Here is a 25258-nt window from a genome sequence, read left to right on the forward strand (position 1 = left end):
ATCATCACCTGTTAATGGTGCGCTTAAGGGCAGTTATAGAGACAGTCAGAGACGATCGACTGGTAATGGACCTTTTGTTTCCAACAATGGGGCCTCCAGCTTATGCTGGAGGTGTGGAGGCAAACACCCAGCCAGAGCTTGCAGGTATCAGCAATATACCTGCAGAAACTGCAACGTCAGCGGTCACTTGGCGCGTATATGCAGGAAGCCTGCAGCCAGGTTGATGTACGAGGAGGACGGGCCCGATGTAAGCCCTACGAGGCCAAATGAATACTGGGGGAAATCGTTGGAAGCTGAAGTTCAGCGAGTTCATGTGGAGCACATATACAGTTCATATACCAGGACACCACCGATAATGATGAAAGTGCTCCTCAATGGCATTCCAGTATTAATGGAGCTAGACACGGGGGCCAGCCAGTCCCTGATGAGTATCAAACATTTCGAAAGGTTGTGGGAGTCCAAGGCCAGGAGGCCAAAATTATTGTCAATTGACACACAGCTACGGACATATACAAAGGAGATAATTCCGGTGCTAGGCAGCGCCATGGTAGTTGTGACCCACAAAGATTCGGAGAACAGGTTGCCACTCTGGATTGTCCCGGGGGATGGTCCCGCACTACTGGGGAGGAGCTGGCTTGCTGTCATGAACTGGAAATGGGGCGATGTCAATGCAATTTCTTCTGTGGAGCGAGTATCATGCTCACAGATCCTGGACAAATTTGACTCATTATTTCAACCCGGCATTGGCAATTTCATGGGGGCCAAGGTAGTGATTCACACAAACCCGGATGCCAGGCCAGTACACCACAAGTCCAGAGCGGTGCCATACGTGATGCGAGAAAAGATAGAATGCGAATTGGACCGTCTGCTGAGGGAAGGCATCATCTCGCCAGTTGAATTCAGTGACTGGGCGAGCCCGATCGTGCCGGTGCTCAAGGCGAATGGGTCAGTCAGGATATGTGGTGATTACAAGGCCATCATCAATCGGGTGTCACTCCAAGACCAGTACCCGCTACCGAGAGCGGAGAACCTCTTTGCGATGCTATCCGGTGGCAAACTTTTTTCAAAATTGGACCTGACCTCAGCTTACATGACCCAGGAGCTGGCGAGTGAGTCGAAGAAGCTGACCTCCATTACGACACACAAGGGGTTGTTTGAGTATAACAGATGTCCGTTTGGGATTTGTTTGGCCGCCGTGATCTTTCAGCGAAATATGGAAAGCTTCCTCAAGTCGATTCCAAGGACGGTGGTTTTTCAAGACGACATTCTCATCACGGGTTACGATACTGAAGAACACCTCCACAACCTGGAGGAGGTGCTACGCAGACTGGACCGGGTCGGGCTGCGACTGAAAAAGGCAAAGTGCATCTTCTTAGCTCCAGAGGTAGAATTCCTGGGGAGGAGGGTAGCAGCAGACGGGATCAGACCTACTGCGTCCAAAATGGAAGCGATCCAGAGAGCACCCAGACCCCATAACACGACAGAGCTGCGTTCGTTCCTGGGGCTCCTGAACTATTTTGGTAACTTTCTTCCCAAATTGAGCACGCTGCTAGAGCCGCTACACGTGCTCCTTCGTAAAGGTCGTGAATGGGTCTGGGGGGACAGCCAGGAAAGAGCTTTTAATAGAGCACGCAATTTGTTATGCTCCAACAAATTGTTAACGTTATATGACCTGTGTAAGAAACTTGTGTTAACGTGCAATGCGTCGTCCTATGGGGTCGGGTGTGCATTGCAGCATGTGAATGCCAATGGTCAGTTACAGCCGGTAGCTTATGCCTCCAAAAGTCTATCCCAGGCAGAAAGGGGCTAGAGGATGGTAGAAAAGGAAGCGCTAGCATGTGTATATGCAGTAAACAAAATTCACCAGTACCTGTTTGGCAGGAAATTTGAGCTGAAGACAGATCACAAACCCCTAACGTCCCTTTTGGCTGACAACAAGGCCATAAATGCGAATGCATCGGCCCGCATACGTTAGCCACCTATGACTACACAATTCGGCACTGAAAACTGCGCCGATGCACGCAGCAGGCTCCCACTAGCCACCACTGAGGGGGCAACTGAACATGATGCTGAGATGCTGTTGAAGCTTTCGAAAGCGAAGGCTCACCTGTGACAGCCCATCAGATTAAAGTCTGGACAAATAGAGACTCGCTACTTTCTTTAGTTAAGAAATGTGTCCTGAATGGGGACTGGGCAGCCACGTACAGGGCATGCCCTGAGGAATTTAAACTGTTTCATAGGCGCAAGGATGAACTCTCGATTCAGGCCGATTGCCTACTGTGGGAAAACCGAGTAGTCATGCCCCAGATGGGCAGAGAGGTGTTTATCAGAGAACTTCACAATGAGCACCCGGGCATTGTCATGATGAAGGCAATTGCCAGGTCACACGTTTGGTGGCCAGGGATAGATGCAGACCTGGAACTTTGTGTTCGCAGGTGCAACACGTGTGCTCAGCTGGGCAATGCACCCAGGGAAGCCCGCCCTTAGCCCCTGGTCCTGGCCTGCCAAGCCATGGCCACGCATCCATGTGGACTACGCAGGTCCTTTCATGGGAAAAATGTTTTTGGTTGTAGTAGACGCCTACTCCAAATGGATTGAGTGTGCCATTTTAAATTCAAGCACATCCTCTGCCACGGTAGAACATCTATGGGCAATGTTCGCCGCCCATGGTCTACCGGATGTCTTGGTCAGCGACAATGGCCCGTGCTTCACAAGCACTGAATTTCAGGACTTCATGGCAGGCAATGGAATCAACCATATCAGAACGGCAACGTTCAAGCCGGCCTCAAACTGCTAGGTGGAACGAGCAGTGCAGATAATCAAACAGGGGATGCTCAGAATCCAAGGGGGTTCCCTACAAAGCCTCTTATCATGCCTCCTGTTGGCCAATAGATCCCGACCACACTCGCTCACAGGGGTTCCACCCACAGAGCTGCTATTGAAAAGGACGCTCAAAACCAGGTTATCCCTTATACACCCCACCATAAAAGAAATTGTTGAGAGCAGGCGTCAGTCACAATGTGGCTACCATGACACGAATGCGAGGGCGCGATGTATTGATGTCAATGACCCTGTTTTTGTCCTTAATTATTCTGCAGGGCCCAAATGGCTTGCAGGCACTGTGATTGCCAAAGAGGGGAATAGGGTTCTGGTAGTTAAACTTACCAATGGACAAATCTGCCGCAAACATGTGGATCAAACTAAAAGGAGGTTCAGCAACCCCATAGAAGAAGCAGAGGAAGAACACGACATAGAGTTTACGCCACCACAGGTGACCGAACACCGGAAGCAAGTGGAGGAGCGCCTCGTCACTGTGGGCAGTCTGGACAGGCCTGAGGCACCGCAAACAGCAGACACTCAGGCCAGCGCCCAACAACCGGAGCCCCAACTCAGGTGCTCTACAAGGGAGCGTAAACCACCAGAGAGACTTAACCTGTGATCCCAATAAGACTTTTGGGGGGGAGGTGATGTCATGTATTCAACTATCATTGTAACCCATGTACAAGCTGACCAAATTGTACACCTTGAGAATATTGACCACAAGGGGGTGAACTTGTGGGAGACACTCCTAACCTGGACTTTCAGGTATAAAAGGGGAAGCTCCAGCCACCTTCAGCACGCGAGGTCTTGGTAATAAAGGTAACTGGTCACAGAGTGATCTTCTCTCAAGTATAGGCCTCGTGTGCATTTATACTGTATAGTAAGGACATATCACTGTGTTTGTGTACCAGGTTAGCAATATGTATCTCTTTCACTTCACAATGTTTCTCCTAGATTTTTAGGAAGAAAAGTTTAGAAGGACAAAGACTATTCTTCCCATCTTTACTCCCTGCTTAAGGAAAGGTGCACCAGCACCTGTGCATGACTGCTACACTTAATATAACACACATTCATCAGATGCAGCAGTGTAGTTAGTACAAGCTGATGGATACTGATCCTTGGTCACTTCCTGAACAATCAACTGCAGAGACAGTCTTCAGACAGCACTGTCCTTCCTATCCCAGTCTTGGTTACAGCTCTCCATTTCTAATCCATCGGTAGGCTGCTTCCAGTCTCTGAGGGGCGACTTATTGTTTGATTCACAGAACCTTTCAGCAGCGGATTGATGCATGCCCACCACTGCAGCAATGGGATGGTGTGCTATTTGCACACAACTACATTGAGTCTACAGCACAGAAACAGGCCATTCAGCCCAGCTGGTCTCTGCCAGTCTTTATGCATCACATGAGCTGTTAATTTTGGCATGCAGCAGCACATGCAAACTCAAAGCAGCAGAGCTTCTACCAATTTGCATGGTTCTGTGGAGTTCATTGAATAATTGATTATTCCTATGCGGCTATTCAGACACCATCCAATACCTAAATAATTAATGAACTTTTAATTCTGTTATGTGCAGATCCTATTTGACCTCTGCCGTAGGCTAATACACGTTATACAGCTGGCGTAGAGCTAACATTCCCAAGCTCTTCCAAGAGATGGGGATGCTCTGCACTGGCTGCTGGGAGATGCAGCTATGCCTTGCAAATATGGCTCCTGACACTTCCCCACAGCCTGCGTACAAGGGCTGGGTCGGAGCACAAGAAAGCCCATAACAAAGCCAGGCCTTCTTGCACTGCCAGAATCACGCTCTCTGCCACTGGTTTACCTGCACAGTGTTACATACACCTGTTAATGGCTGTTACACTGCTGCAGATTTGTGAAACTGTTATTATCAAGGGTAGATCGGCATTGGCCAGCGTAATGTATTATCACATGGTTTGGTATGAGCATGCTCAGTTTGCTCTGAAGTAATAAAGCAAGTGGATGGACTAACAACTCATCATGTCTCTGTCCTTGTCCTACCCATATATATTACATTTTGGCGATGAGGATGGGATCCGAAAGCCATTTTTAGGGATCATGACAGGACACCGTGTTCAACCTTCAAGGGGAAATGTATACTGTGAACTTGTGACACCTAAACTGAATTTTTGCGATGTTTTACTATTAATGCTTTTGCAGAATTGTCTGTGTTTCGGTTCCCGTCTATGTATACACAGCAACAGTGGCCCTGAGTCATTGTTCGACGGGATCAGGACAATCATGGCTGTGCCTAAGGGATTCATTGCAAGCATCGGCATGTATGACCGAGCTCGCGAACCATTCAGTTCTTACAATGAGCGGACAGAGATGTCTTTTAGGGCCGGTGAGCATGGTGAGTCGGGAGCAGTGTCGGGAGGCCTATAAAGGCCCAGCGTGGTGAGTCGGGAGCAGTGTCGGGAGGCCTATAAAGGCCCAGCGTGGTGAGTCGGAGACTGTCCCGCTCCAGCTCCAGCCGGGAGAAAAAGCAAAAAAAGCAAAAAAGTAGAAAGAAATCAAAAGGTGACGTCACAGCCAAAAGGGTAAGTGATTGGCTGGTGATTGGTGAGTAGTTTTTCTTTTAATTTTTTTATATCAGTAAGTAACCTGTTAACAGTGTTGTCGCCAAATTAAGTGTATCTAAGGGTTAAGTCAAGGCAGGAGAGCTCGGTCACGTGATATGCTCCTCCTGTACCATGTGGGAACTCAGGGACACTTCCGGTGTCCCTGACGACAATGTGTGCGGGAAGTGTATTCGCCTCCAGCTCCTGACAGGCCGCGTTGCGGAATTGCAGCTGAGGGTGGATTTACTCTGGAGCATCCACGATGCTGAGAATGATGTGAGTAGCACGTGTAGCGAGTTGGTCTTACCGCAGGTCATCCCCCTGCAAAACAGATACACTGCTTTGAGTACTGTTGAGGGGGATGACTCATCAGGGGAGAGCAGCAGCAGCCAACTTCATGGCACCGTAGGTGGCTCTGCTACACAGGAGGGCAGGAAAAAGAGTGGGAGAGCGATAGTGATAGGGGATTCGATGGTGAGGGGAATAGATAGGCGTTTCTGCGGCTGCAACCGAGACTCCAGGATGGTATGTTGCCTCCCTGGTGCAAGGGTCAAGGATGTCTCGGAGCAGGTGCAGAACATTCTGAAAAGGGAGGGTGAACAGCCAGTTGTCGTGGTGCACATTGGTACCAACGATATAGGTAAAAAAAGGGATGAGGTCCTACGAGATGAATTTAAGGAGCTAGGAGCTAAATTAAAAAGTAGGACCTCAAAAGTAGTAATCTCGGGATTGCTACCAGTGCCACGTGCTAGTCAAAGTAGGAATCGCAGGATAGCTCAGATGAATATGTGGCTTGAGCAGTGGTGCAGCAGGGAGGGATTCAAATTTCTGGGGCATTGGAACCGGTTCTGGGGGAGGTGGGACCAGTACAAACCAGATGGTCTGCACCTGGGCAGGACCAGAACCAATGTCCTAGGGGGAGTGTTTGCTAGTGCTGTTGGGGAGGAGTTAAACTAATATGGCAGGGGGATGGGAACCAATGCAGGGAGACAGAGGGAAACAAAATGGAGACAGAAGCAAAAGAGAGAAAGGAGATGAGTAAAAGTGGAGGGCAGAGAAACCCAAGGCAAAAAACAAAAAGGGCCACTATACAGCAAAATTCTAAAGGGTCAAAGTGTAATAAAAAGACAAGCCTGAAAGCTCGGAGCCTCAATGTGGGAGTGTTCGGAACCCAGGAGAGGGCTCTGAGCTAGTTAGAGTGGGTGAGAGCTCAGATTAACAGGACCCCAAGAAAGAAGGCAAAAGGCAGGAGGCAACAGAGCAGAGTAGCATTGGGGTAAGTGTAAACCACAAGGTGATAGGAAGGGACAATATGTATGAATATAAAGGGGCTGCAGGAGGGGTCAAAACTAAAAATCATGGTTTAAAAACTAGTATTAAAACACTCTACCTAAACGCACGCAGCATTTGAAATAAAGTAAATCAGTTGATGGCACAAATCATTACAAATGGGTATGATTTGGTGGCCATTACAGAAACGTGGTTGGAGGGTGGCCAAGACTGGGAATTAAACATACAGGGGTATCTGACAATTCGGAAAGATATACAAGAAGGGAAAGGAGGTGGGGTAGCTCTGTTAATAAAGGATGATATCAGGGCAGTTGAGAGAGATGATATTGGCTCTAATGAACAAAATGTTGAATCATTGTGGGGGGAGATTAGAGATAGTAAGAGGAAAAAGTCACTGGTGGGCGTAGTTTATAGGCCCCCAAATAATAACTTCACGGTGGGGCGGACAATAATCAAGGGAATAATGGAGGCATTTGAAAAAGGAACGGCAGTAATCATGGGGGATTTTAACCTACATATCGATTGGTCAAATCAAATCGCACGGGGTAGCCTTGAGGAGGAATTCATAGAATGCATACGGGATTGTTTCTTAGAACAGTATGTTACAGAACCTACAAGGGAGCAAGCCATCTTAGATCTGGTCCTGTGTAATGAGACAGGAATAATAAACTATCTCCTAGTAAAAGATCCTCTCGGAATGAGTGATCACAGTATGGTTGAATTTGTAATACAGATTGAGGGTGAGGAAGTAGTGTCTCAAACGAGCGTACTATGCTTAAACAAAGGGGACTACAGGGGGATGAGGGAAGAGTTGGCTAAAGTAGACTGGGAACGCAGACTAAACGGTGACACAATTGAGGAACAGTGGAGGACTTTTAAGGAGCTCTTTCATAGTGCTCAACAAAAATATATTCCAGTGAAAAAGGGCAGTAAGAGAAGGAATAACAAGCCATGGATAACCAAGGAAATAAAGGAGAGTATCAAATTAAAAACCAATGCGTATAAGGTGGCCAAGGTTAGTGGGAAACTAGAAGATTGGGAAAATTTTAAACGACAGCAAAGAATGACTAAGAAAGCAATAAAGAAAGGAAAGATAGATTACGAAAGTAAACTTGCGCAAAACATAAAAACAGATAGTAAAAGCTTTTACCGATATATAAAACGGAAAAGAGTGACCAAAGTAAATGTTGGTCCCTTAGAAGATGAGAAGGGGGATTTAATAATGGGAAATGTGGAAATGGCTGAGACCTTAAACAATTATTTTGCTTCAATCTTCACAGTGGAAGACACAAAAACCATGCCAAAAATTGCTGGTCATGGGAATGTGGGAAGGGAGGACCTTGAGAAAATCACTATCACTAGGGAGTTAGTGCTGGACAGGCTAATGGGACTCAAGGTAGACAAGTCCCCTGGTCCTGATGAAATGCATCCCAGGGTATTAAAAGAGATGGCAGAAGTTATATCAGATGCATTCGTTATAATCTACCAAAATTCTCTGGACTCTGGGTAAGTATCAGCGGATTGGAAAGCAGCTAATGTAACGCCTCTGTTTAAAAAAGGGGGCAGACAAAAGGCAGGTAACTATAGGCTGGTTAGTTTAACATCTGTAGTGGGGAAAATGCTTGAAGCTATCATTAAGGAAGAAATAGCAGGACATCTAGATAGGAATAGTGCAATCAAGCAGACGCAACATGGATTCATGAAGGGGAAATCATGTTTAACTAATTTACTGCAATTCTTTGAGGATATAATGAGCATGGTGGATAGAGGTGTACCGATGGTAGTGGTGTATTTAGAGTTCCAAAAGGCATTCAATAAGGTGCCACACAAAAGGTTACTGCAGAAGATAAAGGTACGCGGAGTCAGAGGAAATGTATTAGCATGGATCGAGAATTGGCTGGCGAACAGAAAGCAGAGAGTCGGGATAAATGGGTCCTTTTCGGGTTGGAAATCGGTGGTTAGTGGTGTGCCACAGGGATCGGTGCTGGGACCACAACTGTTTACAATATACATAGATGACCTGGAAGAGGGGACAGAGTGTAGTGTAACAAAATTTGCAGATGACAAAGATTTGTGGGAAAGCGGGTTGTGTAGAGGACACAGAGAGGCTGCAAAGAGATTTAGATAGGTTAAGTGAATGGGCTAAGGTTTGGCAGATGGAATACAATGTCGGAAAATGTGAGGTCATCCACCTTGGAAAAAAAAACAGTAAAAGGGATTATTATTTGAATGGGGAGAAATTACAACATGCTGCGGTGCAGAGGGACCTGGGGGTCCTTGTGCATGAATCCTAAAAAGTTAGTTTGCAGGTGCAGCAGGTAATCAGGAAGGCGAATGGAATGTTGGCCTTCATTGCGAGAGGAATGGAGTACAAAAGCAGGAAGGTCCTTCTGCAACTGTATAGGGTATTGGTGAGGCCGCACCTGGAGTACTGCGTGCAGTTTTGGTCACCTTACTTAAGGAAGGATATACTAGCTTTGGAGGGGGTACAGAGACGATTCACTAGGCTGATTCCGGAGATGAGGGGGTTGCCTTATGATGATAGATTGAGTAGACTGGGTCTTTACTCGTTGGAGTTCAGAAGGATGAGGGGTGATCTTATAGAAACATTTAAAATAATGAAAGGGATAGACAAGATAGAGGCAGAAAGGTTGTTTCCACTGGTCGGGGAGACTAGAACTAGGGGGCACAGCCTCAAAATACAGGGGAGCCAATTTAAAACTGAGTTGAGAAGGAATTTCTTCTCCCAGAGGGTTGTGAATCTGTGGAATTCTCTGCCCAAGGAAGCAGTTGAGGTTAGCTCATTGAATGTATTCAAATCACAGATAGATAGATTTTTAACCAATAAGGGAATGAAGGGTTATGGGGAGCGGGCGGGTAAGTGGAGCTGAGTCCACGGCCAGATCAGCCATGGTCTTGTTGAATGGCAGAGCAGGCTCGAGGGCCTAGATGGCCTACTCCTGTTCCTAATTCTCATGTTCTTATGTTCTTATGTTCCAATAACAATATTGAGACCGAAGATGCAGATGAGAATGTTCAAGCTTGATATAAAGTAATTCGTGAACAGAAGAAAGCAATTTTTCTCACCAAGATTGGGCCAGATGTCTACGGAATATTGACAAACATAGTTGAGAAACACAAGGATCATTTTGACACAAAGCCATTAGAACTAGCAGGGAGCTATAGGTTTGGTGCCAGAAACCAAAAACAAGTGAAACCATCAGTGAGTACTTTGGAGCTCTTAAGAACCTGTCCTTTACATTGTAACTTCGGCACGTTATTGGGTCGTGCGTTGCGAGATAAATTTGTGTGTGGACTGGTGGATGACGCACACAGTTCAAGTTATGGAGCACTCTGAACCTAACGTTTGACATAGCATGCAAAATTTGGCCAATCTATGCAGATGGTGTCTAAGAATGCTCGTGAGCTCCGTCCAACTCAGGTGTCTAGTGCAGCTGAGGTCCACAGTAAGAAAGTCATCGCTAAACCTAAAACCTGAGAGACTAAGTCAAAAGCATATCGATGAGAGCAGTTCAGTGACTTGTTATTGCTGCAATGGAAGTCACTCACCACAGTCCGGCCAGTACAGAAATGCCAAGAGCTAGACTTCCCACTTCACATCGCCCATATATCACCCAAAACGGCCTTTTCGCCCATTCTGACAAAAAAATGGAAATTCAGGCTGGATCATCGCCGAAAAATTATGCCCCTGACTTTCGGCTGACACCGCCGGCACATCGCCGAGCTGATCGCTGAGGTGATTGCCCGCACATCGCCCAGCCCAACTTTCGGCACATCGCCGGCACATCGCCCAGTCCAACTTTCGGCACATCGCCGGCACATCGCCGAGCTGATCGCTGAGGAGATTGCCCGCACATCGCCCAGTCCAACTTTCGGCACATCGCCGGCACATCGCCGAGCTGATCGCTCACCGAGAACATCGCTGGAGAATAGTTGCTTTTTCCCGGGCCTTCCTCACAGAACTCGGCACAAGGACGCCATTTAGAATGTTGGAGGAAGGGAGGAGGCTGCTAGACCAAGGGGCTTTTAACATCTTTTTACTGAGAGATCCACTCACAGTTATACTTATATTTATATTTAAATGTACAACAGTTGCATTAATGTTTTAACTTAACTTTACTTACGTTATTAAAAGACAATGCACAACAAATGTAAGATTCAACAAAATTTTATTAACAATTTCAATTTTAAACACCACCTCCCCCCCAACCCCACCCCACACACTCCCCCCCGCCCCGACCCCCGCCCCCAACAGCAACAGCAACAGCAACAAGACGAACAACAAGAAAAACATGAACAACAATAACAACCCCTCCCTACCTGTGGCCATGTTTCCCTCCAGATCCTGGACCCCCCCGTGTCCTGCCCCACCCACCCGCTTGGTCCCTCGGTACCGAGACGACGCGGGCACGCAGCGGGCAATGCCAAGACTTCCTGCCGTGGTGGGGGTGATGGTGGCACGATCGGCTGTTGGGGGGTGTTAGAGGGGAAGACGACGCACGGGCAGGGGCATAGTCTTCCAAGTCAGAAGGAAGTGCTTCCTCCCGACTCGCTGGTGTGCTGGGGGTTGTGCTTCGATCGATCGCGGCACCTTGGGGTGAAGCGCCGAGCTCAGCCAGCAATGCATACCGCAAGGCATTGGTGTCGGCGTTCTGTGAACGCATCTCCTCCAGCGTCTGCTGCATTGCCTCCACTTGGGGAGCAGAACCTGGGAAAATTCCCACGCGAAACGCTGGAGATGCTCGCGATTTATCGCAACCGTCTCCTCGCGCAGGGAGATCACGCCCTCTATCTGATCGTCCACTGCAGGCGAGTGCTGGGCTCACTGACCCGACCTCTGTGGGGTCGGCGTGCGCATTATAACGTGCCTTGGCATTGCCGGCTGCACGCCGCTTGGTCCTGGTGCCTCTTCAGTCGCAATCGCAACTTCCACAGTGGCCGTAGGTTCACCCCCTCTGTGGCTTCCTCCATTTCTTCCTCATCCTCCTCCTCTGGCTCAGTCGTATCCTCCTCCTCCTGTGCGGCCTCCACTTGTGCCTCTGGTTGACCTTCAAAGCACAATTGAGCCTATTGAGCTTATTAGAACAGAAGGATACACATTACCGACAAGACGTTACATATTAATGCATCATGTGGATTTAACTGCCCCAGAAAACCTGCCACCGCTGCATCTGTCACAGCTGGACACAGGGATTTATGGGGAACGCACAGAGAAGGGGACAGTTGGCCAGATGACCTTCCCCTGTTCTTATTGCTTATCTTCTTATGTTGTCAACCTGAGAGTAGCACAAAGGCTGCATTCATGACATGCCATGACATGACATTACATCATCCGTGCATTGCATTTTAATTAAATGATGTTACATTACTTTAAAACTGTTTCACACATTACTCACGTGATGCATGGGAGGGTCCCGCAACACCACGGGTGGTGGCCGAGCGACTGGTGGTCCCCACCAGCGCTGCTGCACGCTCCTCCAGCTCATTTAAAGTCTGCATGTAAACAGGGCTCTCTCCGGTGCACCTCCGCTGTGCCCTGTTGTTAGATGTCTTCTTCTGCAAATGTGAAAAGAGCATGGCATAAACTAATTGACTAGGTAGGTTCATGGAAAGACAACAGCTTCAAACATTTCATGCAAATGAGATCCACAATTGATGCACAGTTATAATAAAGATCAGTGTGTTTTGGATCTACATATGTATATATGCGTATGTATGTATGTAAGAATTTACAAAAGTTAATTCAATCCAGGAGATTTACTCTTACAGTTTTAATTACAATCTTCATCGATACAATATAAAATCTGTACTTACTCTCGCTGATGCCACAAGGCTGTTCCAGCGCTTCCGGTACTGGTCGGGCCCCCTCGCCTCCTGGGACACCGAGGAGACGACGTCCACAATCTTGGACCACAGCTTCCTGTATGCCTGGGGTGCAGGTTTGCCCTTAGCACCCCGGGTAAGTTCTGCCCGCCTGGAGCGAACCTCCTTGACGAGGGCCTCGTTGGCCTTGGCCGAAAACGGCTTTGCCCTTTTCCGACCCCCAACCACGCTCTCGGACGATGATGATGATGACATCTCCACAATTTATCCAACTCTCCAAATCTCCAACAGCAAAAAACACTTTATTGAACTCTCCAACGGCAAAAAACACTTTATCCAACTCTCCAACGGTAAAAGCTCCACAAAACTCCACAAATCTCCTCTCTCTAACAACTCTCCTTTATCTCTCCTCTCTCTCTCTCCCCAATGGCCTTCTGTGCATGTGTGGTTGACCCATGTTCCCGAAACGCGCAAAATGCTGTCAACTGGAAAAAAATGTAAAAATCGCATGCGCAGAAGGCCGTTGCTAGGGAAGCTTTTGCCTTCCACATCGCTGGCCATTCGCTGGGCGAGCGTCACATCGCTGACCTTTTGCATCGCCCATTTGACATCGCTGGCCTATCGCCGAGTGGAAAATCGCCATCCAAAAAATGGGCGATGAGCCAGCGATCGGTAAGGCTGGGACATTGAACATCGCCGGAACATCGCCCATTTTCTGGGCAATAGACAGACAGCAAAGTGGAAAGTCTAGCCCCAAGTGTTTTCACTGCCAGACGCAAGACCGTATTTCAACAGCTAGCAGAGCTAGATGTAAAGCAGGAAGTAATATCCAATCTAGTGGCAATGCAAAGCAGCGACAACAAAAGGGAGGAGTTCACAATACTGAATTAAACACATCTAATGTTGAAGAACTAGGTATCTACAGTATCTATGCCTCTAGCTGAAATGCGAGCAGTCCTGAGAAAGACTTCCATACAAAGCTTTTGATTAATGAACAATATATTAATGTGTATCGACAGAGCGCCGGACTGCTCTATCATGAGTAAGGACACATAAGGGAGTAAGTTTAATCAAGTACCACTTACAAAGAGTACCATAGCATTAAAAACGTACTCTGGAGTAATCCTAGAAACATGTGGACAAATGGAATGTACAGCTCAACACAATGGCCAGTCAGTAAAGCTGCCTATTGTAGCGAGCTACAACAGGCCAACTCTCATGGGCAAAGACTGGTTGAGAAAGTTAAAACTAGACTGGTAAAAACATCTTCAGTGTAGATGCTTCAAAGAAGCGACTCAACACAATGCTGAACATGTACAAAAGCGTGTTCACAGACAGTTATGAGGGCATTAAGTCCAACATGAAGCCTGTCTATTATACAGCAAAGCTATGTGTTGAAAAGTCAGGTGGAAGAAAAGCTAGTGAAGTTCAGAGAGAACGGCGTGCTAGTAAAAACTGACAAAAAGTGAATGGTTACCCCAATCATAGTAGTATCCAAAGCAGACAAAACTGTAGACTTGTCTGGTGACTACAAAGTTACTATCAACCAAGCAGTTGACGATGAGCAGTACCTGTTACCTACAAGATTTGTATTCAGCACTCTCTGGGTCAAAGGTTTTCTCCAAGCTTGACCTGTCACACGCTTACACTCAGCTAAATGTTGACAAAGAGAGTCAACAGTATCGCACCATCAACACAAACAAGGGACTGTACCCATACACCAAGCTGCGATGGATAAGATTTTGCAAGGAGTTTCAAATTGCTATGCAATCAAGACAATGTGCTGATCGCAACAAGCAGCCAGGAAGAAAATCGAGAAGGGTTAGATTTAGTGCTTCAAAGGTTGAATGCCCACAATGTCAAATTGAAAAGGAGCAAATGTGCTTTTATACAGCCTGAGGTTGTGTATCATAGTTGAAAGTTGATGCAAATGGCTTGCAACTAGTGAAGGAAGAGGCTGATGCTGTCACCAATGCTCCAAAGCCACAAAACATGTCTGAGTTAAGATCTTTCCTTGGCATGGTCCGGTACTGAGTTAGCGACCATGTTAGCTCCATTGCCCGAGCTCCTCGAGAAGGATGTCCAGTGGAAGTGGATGAAAGTGCAACAGGAAGCTTACGGCGCTTGTAAGAGACGTCTCTCTAGCGATGCTCCACTTGTGCACTATGACACAGAGCATGAGCTTAACTTAGCATGTGATGCTTCCAGCTCCAGTGTGGGAGCTGGCATAAGCCACGTAATGGCTGACGGCCAAGAGAAACCAATCGCGGTCGAATTGCAAACCCTCACAAAGAGCGAAAGAAACTGTGTGTAAATTGAAAAGGAAGCACTCGCCATAGTGCTTGGAATGAAGAAGTTCCAACAGTTCCTGATCGGCAGAAAGTTTACTTTGATGACCGATCACAAACCGCTCCTTGCAATATCTGCCGCATCTAGAATGAAATGTTGGGCAGTGTTGTCGCCACAATATGATTACACGATTGAATATTGCACTTCAAAGCAAAATGCAATCGCAGATGCCTTGTCCAGGTTGCCACATGAGGACTCATGTTGGGAGTGAAGGTGCGATTTGCACACTAGGTGTAGTTGACAAAGACTTTCCCGTGAATGCAACTGAGATTGCAGATGAGACTCAAAAGGACTCAGTACTGAAAAGAGTGTATGAAAACACCTTGAATGGATGGACTGATCAGTGTCTGGACACAGAATTGAAACCATCCCATAACCGTTGTACTGAATTGTCTTGAAAGCACGGTTGTATTAAATGGAGAAACACAGTAGTGGTTCCTACTTCTTTGAGAGATCGAGTTCCGTCCGAACTTCATACTGAACATCCAGTATGAAATCAATTGCATGAAGCTTTGTTTACTGGCCTGGATTGGACAGTGATCTTGAACCACTTGATCATGAACACATACATGAGTTTGACTCAGTTCAGACTTCAGTAACTGAAGTATCAGGTTCAACAAGTCTGAGATAGAAACAGGATCACCTTTGAGTTTGGAACCAAAATAAGCAGCTCGAAAATTGGTTCAGCAGCAAATCCTTCTGGAAGATCAGGAAGGCTCCACAAACCTGTTATTAAACTGGATTTGTAGTTCATTTAAAATAAAAAGAGGCAAGAATGTTTGTTATGTGGTATCTGTAATGTTGGGAAAGGTGGGACCATAGCTTTGTTGTATTTGGGAGGGAATTACATACTTTTGTTTTAAGGGGAAAAGCAATGTATTGTATTAACACATGGCTTGTCACATGGTTTGGTATGAGCATGCTCAGTTCGCTCTGGCCTAATAAAGCAAGCACATGGACTACCAACTCATCATGTCTCTGCCCTTCACTTGTTCTACTCACATGAAAGAAAGAAAACTAACAGTGGAACACACTTGGGATTACACCTGGGAATGCTTTCATTAACGGTAAACTAGAAATATTAATGAAAAGCAAAGCCCTAATGGATGGCACATTGTGTTTGACATTATTCCTGTTGTAACCGGAGGCACACGTCCATCGCACATATCACTCCCCATGATGTTTGCTTTGCACATTGACTCAAAACCTGCAGTGTAAGCGGGCAGTAATGCAGTCCACCCTGACTGAGTTTCAATAGATAATAGTTTTATACTAGTTTATAGAGTGATACATGCCCCACAGCTTTGGTTGAGAAAGGATAAACTCTCTGTTAATTTAATCCCAGTTGGAACGTTACTCTACTTTAGTGCAATTTGAAGCTTTAGGTTCCAGCTCTGTTAAAGTTACAAGTTCCCGCAGCAAGCTGGTCTCTTGGTATCCTCCCTTGACTCCATACAGCTGGAAGTTGGCCGAAGATTTCTGGAGTATCAACTTTACGTTGATTGCAAACCCAGCCATATCTATAGCAAAAGGTCTATTTGGGTCAAAGACAGTTTTCCAACCAACGACTTTTCCTGCAGTGTTCACTTTGGGAGACTCATATAGCAGTCCACCAACAAAAGCTACGGGCCATACGGAAACCTTTTTTGTGAATCGCATCTGAAAAATATAAATAACAGGATGGATTATATACACTTTGCAATGGGGGCTGTATCCAAGCTGTGCGTCTTTATTATAGTTCATAAGATCTTGCTGCTTGACAAATGTAACATTAAAAACAAATTTTTATTTGAATCTTTAGTTGACTGCTGAGCGAATGTGTTAACTTAGCAACCCAGGACTGGTAGTCTGAAAGTGAGGCTGTCTCTGAGGCTTATGGTTACTTGTCTCCTTCTTGTCTATTCAAACTAAGTCTTCAACTGTTCAAAGGCTATTAGGTTTGCCCCATATCATATTGCCTATCCTGAAAATTGCTAGGTCAGTTTGCATCTATAAATCATGTACCCATGTTTCAGTAAAAGAAGCTGAGAAAACATCGAATGAGAAGTGTTGTAAGTTCGTCCCTAAAAAGAAATACTGATTTCTGACAGTAAACAATGCCCAAGCATGACCCGAATCTGGCTTTTAGTGTTAATGTCAATAACTACGATCAAAACTATCAAATTATTCTTGTATTATTTTTTCCAATTTCTTCTCCTGAAGTTAGCCCTCTGTGTTCATGCTGTCTTCATTAATGACAATAATCTGGGGTGGATTGTCGAATCCACACATAACTCCAAGGATGTGTTTAATACTCCCCCTTCCAGAGCTAAACCTTAGTGGCATAAAAAGGGATTCCTCTCCCTAGCCACAAGCTCTTACTTTAGAGGCCTAAATGCCAGCTAAGTTGAGGACTTCCATTTAGCTTTCCTATTCAGGACCTCAGCACTCCAGAATTGTAGCTTCTCACCTGTCCCTGCTCTAATTTTTAAAAACGTATTCGTATTTTACAGGCATCAGTGGCAAGGCCTAATTGCTCTTGAACCACTGCAGCCCATGTGGTGAAGGTACTCCCACAGTGCTGATTTTGTTGTAGTGGATTTGCTAGGCCATTACAGAGGGTAATTAAGAGTAAACCACATTGCTGTGGGTCTGGAGTCACATATAGGCCAGACTGGGTAAGGACAGCAGATTTCCTTCCCTAAGTGACATTAGTGAACCAGTTAGGTTTTTCCAACATTCCGGTAGTTTCAAGATCACCATTACTGATACTAACTTTTTAATTTCAGAATTATTTAATTAACTGAATTTAAATTATCCAGCTGCCGTGGTGGGATTTGAACTCACGCCTCTGGATTACTAGTCCAGTAACATAACCACTATGCTACCGTACCCTTAATTGCTTAATTAATACTATTAGTTGCTTTTTAAAATAAGCAAATGGTTAAAATAGCAACTTTGTATGACTAACTTTACTAGAAATAAACTACCAGTAGTTGTTAAATGTTAAATGTAATAAACAATAATAGACAGCGACTGTGGTGACCAAAGGCTATAAATCAGTAGTCACTGTGGAAGATAAGAATTAAATGCTTCAGTTCTGATACAAAGATTGTCTTAGATTAAAAGAACGCACTTCCTCAAAGAGTTCCAAACTGTAAGTGTTGTCATCATCGGCAAAATAAACTACACCCTCTGACGAGTCATTCGGGCTCAATTTGTCTCTCAACCAGTGCAGGCCCAAGTTTCTTTGCAAGGTTCCCCTTGGAGTGCGGGATGATGATTTAGTGATGCCCAGCTTCACGCTCTTCGGGCTTTGCACGTTCAAGTGGGTGAAGTTCAGTCCACTCTTCTCCAGCAACAGCGCTACTAAACTGGTCCTCCGAGGAGAGTCTTCAACCACAATCCAATGTAGGTTCTGTATGTGGAGGAAAGTATTTGCCAGTCTGGTCAGCTCTGCTTTCTGAACTGGTCTGGTGTAGGTTGGTGTTATGACGTAGATGGTTGGTAAAGACTGGGACCACTGGGGTGGTCTAGTGTATACGTATTCCAGTTTGATGAACTGCTGAGTAAGTATTGCCTCCTGGTGAACACAGACACCTTGTTCCTCTTTGCTATGCGAGCTGTTGACAAGTGCTCTTTTAGTTCCATTGTCAGGATCCTCTGTAAAGGAAACAGTAAGAGATATTCAAAGTTTATTTGCTAAGGTCTTGTGTTTTTCAATAAACAGCAATATTAATGGAATATCTTTCATTCAACCTGAGCTTAGTGAGAGTAAGAAAGCTGATCTGCCTTAGTTTCTTTTAGAGCACAATCTGCAACAGATTATATGATAGTGAATGTCGTTTCTGACTTTTTGTTTTTGTTTATTTTACATATTCAGTGTTAAAAAACAACTAATGCTCGATCCAACATGGCAGCATTTTTCCTATTCACCATGGCAATATGCTCTGGCCAAACCTGCAGGCATAGAACTCTCCCTCAAGTAAGCTTGTTGCAATTCCCGGAGGCAGGAACCTGGCTATGGGAATATATGTCTGGAACCCAAAGTGCAACTACTAGTCTCAGCCCAAGTGCTGCATGTGATGCACCCTCAGATACCTATCATGGTGTAATGTTTGTGAGGGGTCAGCAGGGGGAGCTAGAGATACCAGAATCAAAGTGAATGAAGAGTTGAATCAGACTGGTTCTATGCTGGATTTGATAACTTATAACAAGTATTGCCTTTTACACAACCATACTTTAATAAATTCACAGGCTCTTGTGGTAATCCAGGATACAACTTTACATTAAACTGTGGAAGTATGACAAAGGGGTGCATGTTCAAACTAGTAAAAGGTAACAGAATAAAGTAGAAAAAAGGAACTAAAATGAAAAATACAATAAAACGATTGAAAAAGGGTGAAAAAAGAAAGGGGAATGATAAAAGTAAGAAAGGAAAACATTTTAAAAAATCAAAAAAGCACTGTATAGATAATGCAAATCAAACAGATATTACCAAGCTAAATATAGATATGCCAAATCAAAGAAAGGCAGAACCAAATCAGATATAGACCGTGCCAAATTATATAACGATAGAGCCAAACCAATTATAAGTAGTGCCATTCCTGAGAATGACCAGATATAGATAATGCCAAATCAGATATAAATGCAGGTAGTGCCAAACTAGATATAGATTGTTCCAAACCAATTATAGATAGTGGGGTAGATATTCCTCTTCAGACTGATGGAATGTTAGTACTTACTTAAAATGTAGGCATAAAATGCACATGATTTTCATTCTGTGAATGTTAATGGGAGTAAAATTGTTGTATTTATGTGATCCATAGAAGAGGTGAGAAGTGCAAGAGGACTGGTGAATGGCTAATGTTGTTCTTATATACAAAAAGGGAGCTCAAACAAAACTTGGGACCTATAGATCAGTCAGCTTAACCCCAGTGATAGGAAAGATACTGGAATACATACTAAAAGAAGTGATTGAAGAACATCTAGAGATAGAAAATGTAATAAAAATTCATCAGCACGGATTCCGAAAGACGTAACTAAACCCGATAGAATTCTTTGAAAAGGTAAAGGATAGAGTAGACAACGGTAATGTAAATGTCTTATACTTGGATTTTCAAACGGCCTTTGATAAGGTACGACACAGTAGGCTCATGATAAATGTTAGGGCATGTGGAGTTAGGGGACAAATAGCTGAATGGATAGCAAATTGGCTAAAAAATAGAAAGTAGAGAGTAGGGGTAAAAGGTAGTCATTCAGATTGGAGGAAGGTAGAAAGCGTTGTGCATAAGGATCAGTGCTGGAACCACTGACTTAGACTTAGGAACAAGTAACTCAATATCAAAATGTGCAGATGATACCAAAGGTATAGCTAACACTGAGAAAGAATGCAACATAATACACAAAGACATTAGAAAACTTGCAGACTGGGCAGTTAAGTGGCAAATGAACTGTAACATAGATAAATGTGAGGTGAAGCACTTTGATAGGAAAAACAGAAACATCACCTGCGCCTTAGAAAATAAGAAATTGACTGGAATTGAACAGCAAAGAGATCTAGGGATACAGGTGAACCATCATAGGCAGTCCCTCAGAATCGAGGAAGACTTGCTTCCACTCCTGAAGAGAGTTCTTTGGTGGCAGAACAGTCCAATACGAGAGCCACAGACTCTGTCACAGGTGGGACAGATGGTCGTTGAGGGAAAGGGTGGGTGGGACTGGTTTGCCGCACGCTCTTTCCGCTGCCTGCGTTTGATTTCTGCACGCTCTCGGCGTTGAGACTCGAGGTGCTCAGCGCCTTCTCGCTTGCACTTCCTCCACTTAGGGCGGTCTTCGGCCAGGACTCCCAGGTGTCAGTGGGGATGTTGCACGCTTTCAGGGAGACTTTGGGGGTGTCCTTGTAACGTTTCCGCTGCCCACCTTTGGCTCGTTTGCCATGAAGGAGTTCCGAGTAGAGCACTTGCTTTAGGAGTCTCGTGTCTGGCATGCGGACAATGTGGCCTGCCCAGTGGAGCTGATCGAGTGTGGTCAGTGCTTCAATACTGGGGATGTTGGCCTGAATGAGGACGCTGATGTTGGTGCGCCTGTCCTCCCAGGGAATTTGTAGGATCTTGCGGAGACATCTTTGGTGATATTTCTCCAGCAACTTGAAGTGTCTACTGTACATGGTCCATGTCTCTGAGCCATACAGGAGGGGGGGTATTACTACAGGCCTGTAGACCATGAACTTGGTGGCCGTTTGGAGGGCCTGGTCTTCAAACACTCTTTTCCTCAGGCGACTGAAGGATGCACTGGCGCACTGGAGACGGTGTTGGATCTCATTGTCAATGTCTGCTCTTGTTGATAGGAGGCTCCTGAGATGAGGGAAGTGGTCCACGTTGTCTGGGGCCGCGCCGTGGATCTTGATGACTGGGGGGGAAGTGCTGTGCGGCGAGGACAGGCTGGTGGGGGACCTTTGTCTTATGGATGTTTAGCGTAAGGCCCATGCTTTCGTACACCTCAGTAAATACGTCGACTATGTCCTGGAGTGTGGCCTCTGTATGTGTGCAGAATCACAGGTAAACAAATCACTAAAAGCAGCATCGCAGGTCAGCAAAGCAAGTAAAAATGCTAAAAAAAGCACTGGGATTTAAGTACTGTGCATAGTTCTGGTATCCAGACTATAAAAAGGACATAGAAGCATTCGGGAAAGTGCAAAAAAGATTTACAAGTTTGGTACCAGAACTGAGAGATTACAATTATCGGGAAAGATTGAACAGGTTGGGGCTTTTTTCTTTAGTAAAGGTGACCTGATAAAGGTCTTTAAAAGTATGAATGGATTGGACAGAGTAGATGTGGAGAGAATGTTTCCACTTTTGGGAGAATCCAAAACTAGGGGCCATAAATACATGATAATTACTAATAAATCCAATGGGGAAATTAGCAGACATTTCTTTAATCAGAGAATGGTTAGAATGTGGAATTTGGTACCACAGAAAGTGGCTGAGGCAAATAGCTTAGATGCTTTCAAAAGGAAACTAGCCAAGTACAGGAGGGAAAAGGAAATGGAAAGATATGCTGAAAGGCTGAGATGGGGTAGCTGGAATGGGAGGAGACTCATGTAGAGTATAAATACCAGCACAGAGTAGTTGGGCTGACTGGTTTGATGTTCTGTGTAATCTATGTAAAATTGTCTGCAGCTTGTGCCCATAGTACTTACACACCTCCAATGTCTTACGTCCGGACGTTAAAAAGAAACATCTACCCCTGTGTCTCTAGCTATAGGTGACTGGTTTCAATCTGTATTCGCAAAGATATTTTTCAACCATGAACATGTCTGCCCATTTGCTTAGGGCTGATGCAGTAATGCTAGGAAGAGTATACTTCCCCAGGGTTGGGAAGGTAAACAAGACTTCATTGTTAAAAGGCATTTTGGACCAAAAATAGCATGATCATGTAGACACTGACTCCGCTGGCATTGAGAAGGAATTGATTGAAGATATTAAATTATCCTTTATCTCCACATTCGGCATTTAGTAGAATTATTACCTACAAAGTTAAACTATGCTTTTCCCCAAAACACATTTCTCCCTTGTTTTGAATTGCTATGCACATTTTGAACTGAACAAGTTCAGAAATGTTTTCTTCAAGATGTGAGATATTCTACTAGCAAAATTCAACAGTATTAGCATTAGCACGGAGAGTAACTGGCACTTTGATTGGAATTTTAATTTGGAGGTGGGTAGTGAGCCGGAGAGCTGGAAAGCGGCCATGCCCTGCTGAATTTAACGCATGACTGGATGGCAGCCTGTGGCACCAGGCCGCAGATATGAGGGAGGGAGGGATCGTGGGTGCATCGGAGGCCGGAGGGGAATCGGGGTCCGGAGGGGGGCAGTCAGTAGGGGATTATCGGGGGCTGGAGGGGAGAGGACAGAGGAGGGACGTTGGAAGGTCAGAGGGGAATCAGAAGCCAAAGAGGGGGTTGGCTATGCAGGAACGCTGGATCCAGCAGGTAAGTGGAAAGGCATTTACCTCCTCGATCCAGCAGTCCTCACCTTCCTTTAGCTGGCGGGTTCCCCGAGGCCCATGAAGGCAGCCAACCAAAGTTCAATTTAAAATGGTGGATATTCATGAGGCACCGAGCCTCATTATAATATTTAAAGTGCCAACCTGCCTCCTGTGACTGGGTTGGTTGCCCACCCCCATCCTGCCTCCGTTAAAACTGGAAGTGGGTGGGTTGGAGGGGGTTTAGGATCGGGATTCAGATTTTTAACTCTTTAACCTCCCACCCCACTCTGACCGTCCCATTTTTGGGGGTGAAAATTCCCCCTGTGTATTTATACAGCACATTTATTTTATTGAATAGATAAAATCAGGGACTCATTACATTTTTACCTGATACCAATGCAAACAAGAAACATAGGGTGATACAATCAGCCATAGAGCTGATGTACGTGTAGGATTGCATATCTTGCATGGTGTGGATTTCTTTCACAGAGTCGCTGAAGCTCCCTGTAGTGTGAGGACCCGATGTATTACACGCAAGTCTTCTACAAAGACTGCATGAGACGACTCCCCTGATTTTGTGTATATTCAGACGTCCACCAAAAAAATTGCATTCCATGCAAAGTACAGCACTGAATGGATGATATTCTGATCAAAAGTTACCAGAGCAGAGCAGAACAGCGCATCTCTGGAAATTACAGGGGTGCTGCCATTAATTTTCCATCCAGAAAATCATGGGGATGCATTGGTGATTTCCTGATATGTGCTCCCGGCAGTGGAGGCTCGATACTGGAACATTTGGGAAAGTGGCTGCTATCAGACTAGAGCTGATTATCTTGTTTATTTCAAGGAGCAAATTCAAAATGCTGCCGACCAAGTATTGGCCAGGAACATGAAGGCCATCCTTAATTCATGACGACTGAAGTCGATAAAGTCACATAGAGGCACAAAGAATCGCATACTTCTCTGAATGGCAAGGTAGAAAACACCGGAGTTCTGATGCCAGATGGTTAAGAGTATGGTCCAGGGTAAAACAATGAGGATTGCAGTGAGAAGGTTTCTTCGTCTTGGCATATTGTTGTGAACTCACAGTAGGAAAAGTCCCTCATTTCTTCATCCGTACCTTCAAATGTAACAGAAAGATAACATTACTAAGATGAGATCGATTTGAAAGGAAGAACAATGTGTGTTTGAATTTCATATAATTGAATGTGCACATATTATGAAAATCCTAACAGAACATTTGCAAAAATGCAATTATTATAAACCTAGAAATGATGTATGTGCAATCATTTAATGTGTTCATCTCAGATTTGTATGTATATTTTAAAGAAAGAACTTGTATTTATATACCGCACTTCATGACCTCAGGGTATCCTAAAGTGCTTTCCAGCTGATGAAGTGCTTTTAGACTGTAATGTAGGGAAACGCAACAGCCACATTTGTACACAGCAAGCTCCTGCAAACAGCAATGAGATAAATGGCCAGATAATCTGTTTTAGTGATGCTGGTTGAGGTTGTTGGCCAGGACACTGGGGATAATTCCCCTGTTCTTCTTCGAAATAGTACCATGGGATCTGTTACATCCACCCGAGAGGCCAGATCGGGCCTCGGTGTAAAGTTACATCTGAAAGACAGCACCTCCGACAGTGTAGCACTCCCTCAGTACTGCACTGAAGTGTCACACTGAATTATATGCTCAGGTTGCTGGAGTGGGACTTGATTCCACAACTTTCTGACTCAGAAGTGAGAGTGTTACTATTGTGTTCCTAACACAGATGAGACTGCACACAGGGAGGTTAAAGTAACAGTGACCTCAGTCTTTATTAAGACACTCCAGAGTGAGGAACAGGCCTTAGGAGCCGGCTTATATACAGTGCTCCCAAGGGATGCTGGGATCCCTTGGGACTTCAGGGGATGCACTCCCTGGTGGCAGAACATGGGAGTGCATGCTTTACAGATACACAACATCACTCCCCCCCAAAGTCAAAGTGAAAACTATTTACAAGGTGAGGCGGTCGGGAGCCTTTCTTTCCCTGGTGGACCGCCTCGGTACAAATGTCTATTCTGGTGTGATGGCTGTGCTCTCACTGGGCTGGCGTGTTGTTGGCCCTGCAGGGCTGCTGGATGAGCCTGGTCTTGCTGGGCTGTTGGGTGTGATGGGTTCGATTTCCTGGTCCAGGGTGGTGTCGTTGATCCTTTGGGTGTGTGTTGTGGGCTCGAAAAAGGTGGTATCTGCTGTGGGTTGTTCAGGGCAGTCTGTAAACCGCAGCCTCGTTTGGTCCAGGTGCTTTCTGCAAATTTGTCCATTGTCTAGATGGACGACAAACACCCTACTCCCTTCTTTAGCTATCACCGTGTCCATAGTTTAGCACATACACAGGGTCATTCAGATCAATTTCCCGTGA

General features: G+C 45.4%; 1 protein-coding gene across 1 annotated transcript in view; it reads right to left on the reverse strand.

Moving 5' to 3' along the window:
* Window positions 1-23932, reverse strand: part of LOC139275704 (galactosylgalactosylxylosylprotein 3-beta-glucuronosyltransferase 1-like) — a 30287-nt gene extending 6355 nt beyond the window's left edge. Inside the window, exons 1-3 of the mRNA XM_070892879.1 lie at window positions 23813-23932; window positions 18001-18527; window positions 16248-16544 (exon numbers count right to left, since the gene is read on the reverse strand). Coding sequence (XP_070748980.1) covers window positions 16248-16544; window positions 18001-18527; window positions 23813-23924 — 936 coding nt within the window. The 5' untranslated portion in view covers window positions 23925-23932. The remainder of the gene's footprint in view (window positions 1-16247; window positions 16545-18000; window positions 18528-23812) is intronic.
* Between the last annotated feature and the right edge of the window lie 1326 nt (window positions 23933-25258).

The sequence above is a fragment of the Pristiophorus japonicus genome, chromosome 11 (genome assembly GCF_044704955.1).
Source record: "Pristiophorus japonicus isolate sPriJap1 chromosome 11, sPriJap1.hap1, whole genome shotgun sequence".
Taxonomy (NCBI): Eukaryota; Metazoa; Chordata; class Chondrichthyes; family Pristiophoridae; genus Pristiophorus; species Pristiophorus japonicus.